This window comes from Macaca nemestrina, chromosome 1 (assembly GCF_043159975.1).
Source record: "Macaca nemestrina isolate mMacNem1 chromosome 1, mMacNem.hap1, whole genome shotgun sequence".
Classification (NCBI taxonomy): domain Eukaryota; kingdom Metazoa; phylum Chordata; class Mammalia; order Primates; family Cercopithecidae; genus Macaca; species Macaca nemestrina.
Genome location: NC_092125.1, coordinates 29,697,650 through 29,711,022, shown reverse-complemented (window position 1 = coordinate 29,711,022; position 13,373 = coordinate 29,697,650). Strand labels below are relative to the sequence as shown.

Here is a 13,373-nt window from a genome sequence, read left to right as displayed (position 1 = left end):
AAGGAAACTAAACTATGTTTATTTTCTAAGTTTCTACACTGGTACACCACTGAAAGAAACTGCATCAATTAGAAAAGCAGATTTTAAAATTGAGCTTTCTAAAAAAATAAATAAATAAATACAGACCAGGCACAGTGGCTCATACCTGTAATCCCAGCACTTTGGGAGGCCAAGGCAAGATAATTACTTGAGCCCAGGAAGGAGTTCAAGACCAGCCTGGGCAACGTAGGGAGACCCTGTGTCTACAAAAAAAATTTTTAAATTAGCTGGGCATGGTGGTGCACACTTGTGGTCTCAGCTACTTGGAAGGCTGAGGTGGGAGGATCTCATCAGCCAGGGAGATTGAGGCTACAGTGAGCAGTATTCCTGCTATTGCCCCACAGCCTGGGTGACAGAGCTAGACCCTGTCTCAAAAAAAAAAAAAAAAAAAAAAAAAGAAGAAGAAGAATAAATACAATTTACCTGTAAAACACCCTTAATCACAGCTGCTTCATGGAATTAGCCGTTCCATACGCTGACAGGCACAGTGATTTTTTGAAGGGCTAGACCCAGAGAGGTCTTAACTCTTTTATAAGTCTGTCATTTCTTACCTACCTACAGATAACCTATAGAAAACACACATTTTTTTAAGGCCAGGTTTCTGGCATCCATCAAGCCTAATCATAAGACTGTTCAAAACAAACAAACAACAACAAAAAAAAAACAACCTTCAAAGTCCTTTTGCTCAACCCCCCTCCTGACTACACCATGCCAAGCAGCCAGCAAGTCATCAATCGCCAGTCTCTACCCTTATGGGGATGGAATACTTACTGTTTCACAGGCAATCCATTCCATGTTTTAAAGTGTTCTATTGAACAGTCTCCCCTACGTTAAGTTTAAGTCTGTCTGCCTGTAACGTTCACCCATTTGTTCTAATGATGTCTTCTGGGGAGATACTGAGTCAGTCTAATCTTTTTCCAAGTAACAGCTCCTCAAATATTTAGAGACAGTATCATGAACTCACCAACGATTCTCTGACAAATGGCTCTCATAACAATTGTTAGCCTGGGTATCCTAACAACACAGTGCATAGCAATCCTGTACCCACTGGATCAGCAAGCTCGTTGAAGGAGCTGCTGCACATCAGAGCCTCGCACAATTTCTGGCATACTGTGGACTCGCAACATATGATTCTTTGTAAATGACTCAGTAAATGCACAAATCCATCTGCTAATAGAATTTTCAAACGTGGCCTTTCTTAACTGGTTGTATCATCTACCTGCAAACCACTTTATTAAATTCTGTCTGTCCTCAAAACTCAAATAAATTTCATATAAAGAAAATACAAATTCAGAAGTAATCTGGAAGACAGGCAGGTAAATGAAACATCTTACTAGGAAACCTCAATAGGGGAAAGGCATTTGTATGGTATACATAAAAGGTATTTTGGAATGTCTGAATTTGTATTACATGTACATATCACTTTTTCGATTAAAAGACATAAATAATAAAGTGATTTATTTATTATTAAAATAATAAAGTTATTTCCATTTTAATTCATCCTAGTGGAATAGTAACGGTATAGTGTGAATTGTGCCTTCTCTAATAAAAAGATGTGTCCTGGGCCGGGCACGGTGGCTCACGTGTGTAATCCCAGCACTTTGGGAAGTCGAGGCAGGTGGATCACGAGGTCAGGAGATCGAGACCACCCTGGCTAACACAGTGAAACCCTGTCTCTACCAAAAAAAAAAAATACAAAAAATGAGCCAGGCACGGTGGCAGGTGCTTGTAGTCCCAGCTACTTAGGAGGCTGAGGCAGGAGAATGGCATGAACCTGGGAGGCGGAGCTTACAGTGAGCGGAGATCAGGCCACTGCACTCCAGCCTGGGTGACAGAGCGAGACTCCGTCTCAAAAAAAAAAAAAGATATGTCCTGCCATTTAAACAGAGAATAACCAAATAAGCACCTAGAAGTAATATTAAATTTAATCTAGACCAGAGGCATTCAACAATTTTGAAGATAACCCACAGTAAGAAATACATTTTATATTGCAGCCTAGTATGCATATACAAATATGCAACTAATACAAAACTTTCACAAAGCAGTACTTATAACTACCTTGGATGTAGTCTGATACTTTATTTAACACTGTCAAACACAATCTCACTAAATTGATATCATGGCCCACTATTAGGTCACAATCTACAGTTTAAAAAACACCGTTCAGGCCGGGTGCAGTGGCTCATGCCTATAATCCCAGCATTTTGGGAGGCCGAGGTGGGCGGATCACCTGAGGTCAGGAGTTGAAGACAAGCCTGGCCAACATAGCGAAACCCCATCTCTACTAAACATATGAAAATTAGCCAGGTGTGGTGGTGCACCCCTGTAGTCCCAGCTACTTAGGAGGCTGAGGCATGAGAATTGCTTGAACCTGGGAGGCAGAGGTTGCAGTGAGCAGAGATCACGCCATTCACTGCACTTCAGCCTGGGCGACAGAGCGAGACTCAGTCTCAAAAAAAAAAACCACTGTTCTAATCCAAGCCCACTCTACTATTTTCAACCAATTTATTGATGACAAAGGTTATGTTTCAGCTTAGATAAATGGCTTGTACAGAGTCAAGTAGCTGATTCATTCAGTTAGCTCCTGCCGTATGCCAGCACTGCACTATGGAAAATGATAAAGGAGACACAGCTCCTGGCTTCATGGAAGCTGCAAATAGTTGGGCAGACAGATGAGGCAACCAACTGTTCAGTAGATTCCTGTGCAGTGAAGTGTTAACAAGGGCCACCAAGGAGGGGCCTCTAAATCAGACAGAGAGAGCTGAGGAAGACCAGCGGATGACAGCAGAGGCCAGACTAAACCCAGCTCTCACTGTTCTTGGCGTGCAATCTTACTTACCTTTGGCACACCTTCAACAAATACGCAGGGACCACCTGCCACAGGGAGTTGGGGGGGGAACCAAATACACCCCAAACTAACTCATTCACAGATACTCCTAATTCCCACAGCAGTTGAACCTTATGGTTCTTTTCTCTTCGTATGTCCCTACAATCTAGTGGACACTCACAAAAGCATTGCTTCCTCCTTCTCATCTCCCCGCTTGCTCTGCAAGCGAGGCACTCATGATCCTTCTGCCACTTCCCTTCTTAATTGACTCTGGGGGGAAAAAAAAAGCCCTAAGAGAATATTTAACATTCAAAGTACATAATTCAAATCAAGTACCCACACATATATTTTACGTGATATGTTTTTAGGATTAAATAAACAGGCTAAAGTTTCTTAAGTTGAACTTACAAGGACTTCAGTATGCAGGTCATTCTATTGGTATTCAGATACGAGTGCAGAAATCTCACCACACAATTGTTGCTGTCCTGGTAGTAGGACTCAGAACCATGAAGGCTAGGATCCATAAAAATAATTGCAAGCCTTTGTCCCTCTCTTCAAAATATGAAGAGAATGGGTTTCAGTTTTATTAACCAGAAAACATAAACAGACACACATATACAGGGTTCTAAACCTCCACTAGATAAGAAACCCAAAGCTATCCTTTTCAAAGCCTCTGAGGTATATCTAGTAACTTAAAAATAATGTAATTCCAAATAGAACCAGCTAACTAGCTCAGAGCTAAAACTGACGGTTAACAAGTTATGGGAATATCAATCAAATCAGAATATGAATCTTTACACTGGAAAAAAAAAAAGGAGCTATTGGGTATTATTTCAACATCTACTACAAAAATGTTGGTACTTCTTTTAAGGTCTAATTACATCTTACCTCCTGAACCCTTGGTTGTAGATGTTTTCCTTGGGCTCAGACCATACTCTTGCTAAGCAGTTCTGCTTCACCAACTAGACTTCCTCAATTGTTTTTCCCCCTTCTATCCCACCTTTGCCTGCAATTTCATCTAACACTTCCAAAAGAAAAGGAACATGCTAAGAATGGTTTACTTTATATCACAGAATCGACTATCTTCCTTAAAATCTATTCTCTAGGAAAAAGCTAAAAATAATGTCAGAAAAATTCATTTGAATTCCATTATCTCTGTTATTAATTCTATTTTGTTCATTAATCTCTAGTACTCACCATGTGACCCCTAGTATGTCACCTAACTTTTTTCCAGCTTAATCTTTTTTTATTTCTAAATTAAAGTAAACAAAACATGCTTTTGCTATCTTCTCACAGAAATTCGAAGGATTAATGAAATAACAGAAACTGCTTCGGAACTCTTGGAAGGGAAGAGTATACAAACTGGGTTCACTTTGCATGTATCGATTTAAAAAAAAACAAGAATGCACTGTGACAATGCATTTAACGAACGTGGGCAATGCTTTCTTTAAAGAAGGCTCAAATATATTCTATTAGCCTTGTCTACAAGTAAGCATTTTGATGCAACTGTAATTTTCCAACATTCACAAAAAGAATTTGCAAATATGCATTACCATCTGCCTCAACTTACTTTTGTTTTTAAAATACTCAAAAAATGTCCAGTCTAAATAACTGATTTAAATTAAGACCAATCAGTTATTGAATGCATACTATGGGCCAGGCACTTGATACCATCTTACTCAGAACTCGCACACAGATTAAAAGGTGAAGTCTGCAATCCCTATTTTGCAGATGAAGAAACTGAGGCCAAGTGAGGCTAGGTTCCGTAATGAGGAGCCATGCTACCAGCGAGAGTCAGAGGCAGGACTCAAGAGCAGCCAGCAAAGCCTGCACTCCATCACCACACTGTGATGATTCCTCTTCAAATATTCACTTTTGGGGAATCTAAAAAAACAAGCACCATAAACAAGTTTAGTCACCTGCTAAATTACTTATTAAATACATTAGTCTTTCAATTCCAAGCCACTGAAAGGATAAACAAAGAGGTCCTTCAGAAGCCCTAGCTACTGCTATCATGTGTGTATATGCTATTCATGGGTATATCATGACCTTGAAGCAGTGGGAAATAAAAATGACACACTGTCACAAAGGAGCACTGAGGCACATTTTCAACCCTTGGAAATAGAGGACTTGCAGCAGGGATACTAGGGAAAAACAAGATCTAAAGCAATCCTGTATCATTCATATAATTCAGGCATTAAATGTATCATCATTTTCCTCAACAACTGCTCTGTTTTTATTATCAATTAACACTAAAGATTTAACACATTAATGCTTGCTGAAAAATTAATTGTTAAAATAATCTCTATAACATTAATGGACCTCAGTGTCACCCAATGCACTCTAAGAATACAAACACACACACACAAAGAATAGAAAACAGGCAAACTGAAGGAAGCAGATTTGCTACACAAAAATATCTTTAATTTACCTAAAAGTTCACCCACTTGTTTAAATAATAACATTTCTGTTTAGATTATTTATTTACATACAACTTTTCAGAAGCTTGTGTTGGTTTAAGCAAGGCCTATTGATGACCATCTCAGGCATATCTTTCTAGCTAATGCCCACCTTGTGGATAAATATTAATAATGTGTAAAAACATCCAATATCTTATTCAGTCTTTTCCTGGGCCCATCTGTTCCCTAAAAGTCACACTTTACTCACGAGTATGCTATTTCAGTCAAATTAACTTCCCTAAGTCTGAGAAAAATTGTGCTCCCTGTCTCCACTATTCTGTATGGGGAAAAAAAAAATGTAATAAAATGTAATGTCACTGCTGGTCAACTATCAAGAAGAGTAATGAAGGAGAGTATCATGGAAGAGAAAAAGGCTGGCCCAATGCAAAGGGATGGGAAAAGGAGGAGGCAGGGTAAGGGTTGGAGGGAGGTGCTCTAAAACAATAAGAGGAGGAAGAGAAGATGATGAACTGGCACAGGCCTCCCAGTTCCTAACATTAAGTTCCAAACCTAGCTCTGATTTTTTCTGACCTTGGGCAAATCTCTGGTTTCTCTGTATCTTACTGTGGCTCCAGCAAGTTAGAGAAAATCAAGCCAGAGGAAAGCTTCTTATAATAATGTCATCAAATGCCAGTCTTGCTACTAATAGAGGAAGAAAAAGCTAAGCTACCTATGACCACACACACACACACACACACACACACACACACAGAGTAATAAATATGGTATTAATGAACCCTCTAATTTGTTGGAAATGATTTTTAATTCATGAAATTCAAATCATTTGGTGTCAATTCCTTTACCCTCCTCCCATTCTAAACAATTCATTCCATTTTCAGGTTTGCCTTTAGGACATTTTCCCTGACATTTGTATCTTCGACTTATTCTACTCCTTTAACTAAATAACTTATTCTTTAAAACGAAAATAGAATTCACCTCCCTTAAGTATTAGTGTCTTGGAGGTCCTTATAAAATAGTTGATCTGATCCATCCCACTCTCAATTAACCTTCACTGCATCCAGTTATATTTTTAATCTCTCCAACCTCTTTTTTTTTCCTTGCTGTTCTTCTTTAGGGCCCTCTCCAATATACAGTATCTCTTTGTGATAAAGTCACAGTCTAAATTCAATGCCTTGTTGTCAACTCAGAAACTGAGACACAGATCACCACCTTCCTGCTTTGACATAGATACTTCAGTACATGCAGGCTTGAGCTAAAATGATACGGGCTGCCAGATGCCACTGGAAACTCATATATTGTCTACTTTCCACTTATATTCAGTTCAATTTCAGAACTGTAGTTTTTTGGGGATTTTTGTAAAAATAAATTGACATACTATAATTTTTTATCCTGATTAGTTTGCATTATATCTGACTACCTTCATTTTACATATGCATTTGAAAGTTGTCTCATACTTTATCCTGTCAGTTCTCTTTTTATACATACATCAGCTTCATATTTTCTTATATATTCTTACCCAGTATACTTAGAACTCAATAAATACATGTTCATTGGTTTTATGTGTCCATATTTCTCAAGAGTTCCAGTAGGAGTCATACCGAATGCCAGCTTGGCTGCTTACTAGCCATATGATTCTGGGTGAATGACTTGTCTCTCCAACCCTGAATTTTCTCCCCTATTGACATGGGGATATGGAAACAGGTAAGGAATAGAAGGTATGAAAAGTGTCTAGCAGAATCCACGTCTGCCACCCCATAATGGCTAAGCAAATGTTGGCCCCCTTTTTCCCCTCTACTTTATAAAATGTATTTAGTATAACATAATCCACAAGAATTTTTAAATCAATGCAGAGAGTGTACGAAATTGCAATGCAAACTTGGACTAGGATAAATTGCAAAACTTTGGCCATACAGAAAATTAAATTGGATCATTCTATATAGCATATGAGCTTGGGACTCTCTTGACTTGGCTCTGGTAGCAGAGGAAAAAAAATAATCTATTTCTTTCTAGATACTTGAAGTCCCTCTAACATAAATCACAATAATGAATAAAACTTCATAATTTAACTTACTAGCCCTGCAAAAGGTACTACCTAAGAAGATCTAACACTCTAAATGTATGCTCCATTGATAGAGAACCCGATAGCCTACCCTCTAATCCAGCTAAAGATTAAGTTTCCATTCCTCCAAGGTTCTGGGTGACTGCCCAACTTCATTCGGAAAGAAGTTAAATCAAGTGCATTTTTGGATAACTGTTAATCATAAGTAGATTCTAAAACAGAGATATCCTATCCAGTCCAGTTACCTTAGTTGTATTGCTTCTCACACATTGTTAATAAAAAAAGAATTCATTTGACGGTGGTAATTAAGTACCACCAACTGTGAATTTGTGATAACCTAAACATATATTATATAATGTTAATTCAGCAAAAATATTTTTGTGATTTCAAGTTCTACCAATTCATTGTTGGATGAAGAAAAGTTCATGTTTTGACACTTTATTTATAGACCCTTGGGAACTATGAAGTATGGTTCTCAATAATTATGACATTTTAATTCTTAGCACCATTTATCTAATAATACTTAGAAGCAATTTCTTGAAAAATATCAGCATAATCACTTTTTTAAAATGTTTTATTTCATTCCCATTAATCACAAAACTTTTTCTATTTGTGCAGAATTGAGAGTCTATTTACAACTCAGACTAGAATAAAATAATGTGGACTCTTCTGCCTATATAATTAGCATTGAAAAACTAATGCTTCTAACAAGTGTGTCATTTTAAAACATCTGCGTATTAGCAACCAGTACAGTTTTCACTTAACACCTCTATAAACGAGTTATATGCATTCGAAAAACATACTTAAATAAACAATCCAATTACATTTTAAAACTCTCTTTAACAATGTCTAAAATAGCAAAGAAAAATACTTATCTTTTAATAAATGTTGCTTCTACCTAAAGGGTCACCTCAAATTTTCTGTGAAACGAGGCAAGGTAAACATATATAAATAAATATGAATAAAATCATTAACATAGTTAACTTCTTGTTTACTATTATTATTTGAGACAGAGTCTTGCTCTGTCAGCCATGCCGGAGTGCAGTGGCACGATCCTGGCTCACTACAGCCTTGACCTCCTGGACTCAAGTGATCCTCCTACCTCAGCATCCCGAGAAGTTGGCACTACAGGCATGCTCCACCATACCTGGCTAATTTTTTTTGTTTTTTTGTAGAGACAAGATCTCACTATGTTGCCTAGACTGGTCTCAAACTCCTGAGCTCAAGCAATCCTCCCGCCTTGGCTTCCCAAAATGCTGGGGTTACAGGCATGAGCACTGTGCCTGGCCAGCTTCTTATTAATACAGGCAGCATTTATATAGGGAGCAAGAAAGAAGTTAAAAGTATTTATCAGAGGAAACAGTAAACTTCAATATGGAGGATGCAATATGGCACAGAGATTCTAGAACATGGGTTATAGTGATCAACACCTCTAGTTGAATCTTAGCTCCATTGTTTTCATATTAAATTAAATTATCCTTGAGTGAGTTACTCAAACTCTCTAAATCTTAATTTCCTCTTCTGTAAAATGGAAATCATAAGAGTACCTACCTCTTTGGGGTTTTATGAGGACTAAACGAGATTATTCATATAAAAGCACCCAGAATAGTACCTACAAATAACAAGCAGTCAATGAATGTTAACCATTATTATCATCACCACTGTACTATAAATATATGTATATGTATAATGAAAATAGTTGAATAAATTTAATTCTTCTGTATACAAACCAGACCAATAGGCAGACCTAAGCCAGCTAGTAAACCCCTATGTTCAGATTAGAGGTCTCAGGTTCTATTCATTAGATCTTAAGCTGCCTCTCATTGCCAACATATATCTCATTCTGCACCACCAAAAGAACAATCTGGTTACTCATGCTATATCAAATTAATATGCACGTTCATCACTTCAGCAAGAAAATCACAAACAAGTGGTTCATTCATGACTCATTTTATTCATAACAATCTCAAACCTGTCACCCAAAAACCAGCTTTTACAGCGACCGCTAAATGAAGTAAACATATTCACATCCGAATTCATTCATTGGTGTCAAAAAAACTCAATATAAACAAACTATCTGAGAGAAGATACAGTTAGTCCACTAAATAAGGATTGTTGAGAAAATGCATCATTATTTTGTAGAGAAGAAGCTTAAGTCAAGAGCAAACACAATTAATTTACACAAGTGATGACCCTTGGTTTTTATGGCTGCATTCAATAACTGCACATTAGATCAGAGTCTTAAAATGAAAACAGTTTCGTGTAAAAGAGTAAAGTTGCATCCTTAGTAAAGAAACGTATTTTTATTGCAAAATTCCTGGATAATGACAAGAAAGCACTAAGATGTTATAGTAGAAAATGGATACAATTTTTTCCACCTAGGCTGAATATCTTATCAAAATAGAAAACTCCATTTTCCCTAAGGTTGGCTTATAATTGGAAATTAGATTCCTCAATAATTCAATGACCGAAATCTTTATTAAAGTCAAATGACCTTCCTAATTAAATTTTCTCCTTAATATATAAGCTCTGCTAGGCAGGTGTTATCTCTACATATAATACAGACTTTACATATGGATTAAATGACCTTTTTCCTCTGTGTTCACCCTTTTCTTTGATTTGACATTCTAACGGTTAATTAGTGGTAAAACTTTTTAAAGTACAACAAATTACTAATGCATTCTGGTAAGTGTTCTGATTGTTATACTTGTAATGTCCCTATTTTTTATTCCATCTTGAAAAATATTCAAGCTTAAATATTTTACTCTTCTATATTTCTTTTTTCAAATTATCATTTCAAAAGAACATAGCTACTGTGGGGAAATGTGTACAATTTTATTATAACATTAAGAAGAATGTTAGGATTTCAAAACCTAGAAAGTAGAATTGTGATATGTGCATAAAATTGACATTAAGTTCAAAAGCTCTGACTACAAACAATGCACTTACATATAATATAGGCTCATCCAAGTAAATATATGGAAGATGCATAAAAATATGGTAATTTCATTTGAAATACTTACAATTTTAATCTAAGTATTTGTTTAAAAAACAAAAATAGTTAAATAACTCTTAAAGTGTCATGACAAAAATGCCCTGGCATTTGGAAAACCAAAAATATATTATCAAAACTCACTCTTTGGATGCCACTTTAAATCTAGTAAATTTCATTGGCAACAAATCAAAGAAAGTAACTGTTATATGTTTGAAATAACACATTTATCCATCACTTCACCAGAAGGCTAAGATGACGTAGGCAAAATACTTTACCTTCACTTTGCTCGTTAATCAAAAAAATGTATAAAAATGGGGTGTAGTAATTAAGTGAATTACTCAAGGATACAAAGCAATTTTTACTTTATTAGGTTTCTTATCTTTCTAGTTCATACAGGAAAAAAAAAGTATCATCTGAAAGATGGAACATCATTTGGGAGAAAGGAATATGTACTTTATGAACACTGGCATTTCCAAAGGAAATGTGGGCATATCCAGCTCTAAATTTTACACATCACCAAACACTAACAAAAAAAGAAAAAAGGAACAGAAACAGGAATCTTCTGCATTCCAAGTCACAAATGAGTCAAATAAAAAGAATAAAGTACAATCTCGCCAGCATTTTTTCTTGGATACTGTATATTTCTACCTGGTTTTCTACTACTAGGAAACAGATTTCAGCTTTCATAATGCTTTCAAATGGGCTCTTCTTAGCAAATGTCTGCACTCTTCAGTCTAGGCCATTAAGGTAACTTAATCCCTCATGAATTGCTCAGTGGAAGAAATGCTGATTCCCAATTCAAAAATTAATTCTTTAGCTGTTTCTGTATTAAGAGTCATGAGGAAAACCACAACTACAATTTAGATTCAGAATGTTATCTTGAAGGCTAGCAAGACAAATAGGAGCTTAGAGAACGGAAGATGATGCTGGGGGAGGGGGCGCAGTGAGAGTGCGAGAAAGATGCTGGTCAGTTCCGAGATGATGCAGGAATGACATGGCACCTGGACAACACAAGTCCACCCACTGCCAAGTCTGTGCCTAGGGCTCTCTCACAGTTGTCTGGAGCTGTGAATAGGTGCACACGCAAACACACCACCTTTTATTCTTCGACTCTCCGAGAGGAGAATGGTGGGGGAGCGTCTCCGGATAAAGCTTCACCACAACAAACGACGTCTTTCTCCTCGCACCCCGCCTCCCCAGCTAGAGGCAGGCAACAGTAGACAGCTGAGAGGAACGAGAACCCAGGCAGAAGGAAAGCATCTCCACCTAGGGGAGGGGGCTCGGGGGATAAAGCCCCACAGCCTCGCAGGGAGCCTCGCGGAGGGCGACAGGAAAAGGAGGCGGGTGTTGAGCCGGGAAAACAGGAGAGGGGCACTGGGAAGCTTTCGGCGCGCTACGCAGGGAGGCTGCCCGGGGCTGGCGCGCACCGAGGGGGTGGGGGTCGATCCCGGGGCGGAACCCTCCCCCGACTCCCCGACTGGAGGACAGGGAGGAAATGGCTTTGTATCGCACGATGAAAGGCAGGCAGGAGGGCCACCCGGCGGGGGGTGGCAGGGGACGGAGGATGCCCAGAGCTGGAGGACCCCGCCCGCCCCACGGACACCGCCACTCTGCCCCCCATTCCACCACAGCGCCTGGTCCACACACCCTCTGGCTCCCGCTGCCCGTCCACGTTCCAACGGCCCGGAGCGGGGTCGCCCCCCGCCGCATCCTCACTCAGCGCCCTGCGCGCTCACCTGCCCACGAAGTTCTCGAGCACCGAGCTCTTGCCGGCGCTCTGGCCGCCCACTACGGCGATCTGCGGCAGCTCCAGCAGGCAGCTCTGTCCCAGCGCCGAAAAGGCGTCCTGCAGACGGTTCACCAGTGGGATCAGCTCCTCCATCTCCCGGTTCCCCATCTTGCCCGAGGCGCCAGCGACCAGCTCGCCTCTACGACCTGACCGGGAGTAGGGGCCGCGCTGCCCTGGCTGCGGCTGCTGCGCCGGGCTCAGCCCGCCGGGTCCTGGCGCAGACGTCGGAGCCCGCCGCCAGCCCGCCGCTTGGCTCTGACAGCTAACGGCCCGCAGCGCGCCTGCGCGGGCGAGCAGGGGCGTGGCCTGGCTCCGCGGTGCCCCGCCCCCGGCCCGCGGCTACCCCGCCCCAGGCTTCCCAACCCACCACCCTGCCCCGCGCGCAAGCACTGCCTCCCAGCTGCGGCCAGATGCCACGGCCTCTGCGTTCTGTGGCCAAGGCTCAGAGGCCAAGTTACAGAGCCAGGTCAGGGAATGGCATGAAATCAGCAGCAGCGGCAGCGTTGTTCTCTTTCAGCGGCTACCAAGCCAAAGCCCAGTGGAAAGCACTATCTCCGCTAACAACACCACACGGTCACCAGCAGGAGCAGCACCGCCGCCGCCACCACCGGGGCACAGCTGCCAGAGTACACTTCCCAAAAGGAAATCTCTGTCACGCCCTTCTCCAGAACCCGCGATGACTCCTCCCAGGGTGGCAGGCCTGTTGGAGTCTAAATTCTTCATGTGACATCCATCTAAGGCCCTGAGTGGTCTGACCTTACCTAATTCTTCATCTGTAATGACTCGTCCTCCCCAGCCCCGCATAAGCACAGGTAGAGTCTGTAGGGTTTACCTGCCCCTACACACCCCTTCAATCACTCTGGCCTGTGAGACTTCTCATGCCATTTGCCCTCCCGGTCTATCTCCTTCTACGGAGTCTATCCAGAACCAGGTACCCTGGACGCATTCTGTGAAATTTAGCACATTGAGAAGTGACTGTGTGTGGGGTCCTGTGCCTGATGATCGGGACACAAAGATAAATGGCCATGCTTCTCTTAGCCTCCACAGAGGGTTCCTTTTTAGTCTGCTCCTCAAATACTGATGCTTCTCAGGATTTAATATATGGGCATTTTCTTGTCTAATGCTTGTCCTTCAGCTGAGGACTTTCCCATAGCTTTAACTCTACATAAAGGCTGGCGACTACAGAAATTTACATTGCTAGACCCTGTCTCTCTTCTGCAACTTAGACTGTACTCCAAGAGGGG

The 13,373-nt window shown here is 40.4% G+C and overlaps 1 protein-coding gene across 9 annotated transcripts in view; it reads right to left on the bottom strand.

Annotated features, from left to right (window-relative positions):
- The window catches only part of LOC105484426 (dynamin 3), a 564,467-nt gene extending 552,075 nt beyond the window's left edge, over nt 1–12,392 (bottom strand). For 7 of the 9 annotated variants that reach the window (XM_071069603.1, XM_071069594.1, XM_071069570.1 and 4 more), the window contains exon 1: nt 12,077–12,391. In XM_071069603.1, the coding sequence (XP_070925704.1) occupies nt 12,077–12,237 (161 nt within the window). In that variant the 5' untranslated portion in view covers nt 12,238–12,391. Of the gene's footprint in view, nt 1–12,076 lie in introns of all 9 variants that reach the window. The other 2 variants (XM_071069595.1, XM_011745975.2) reach the window with 2 other exon arrangements.
- Nucleotides 12,393–13,373: the final 981 nt, after the last annotated feature.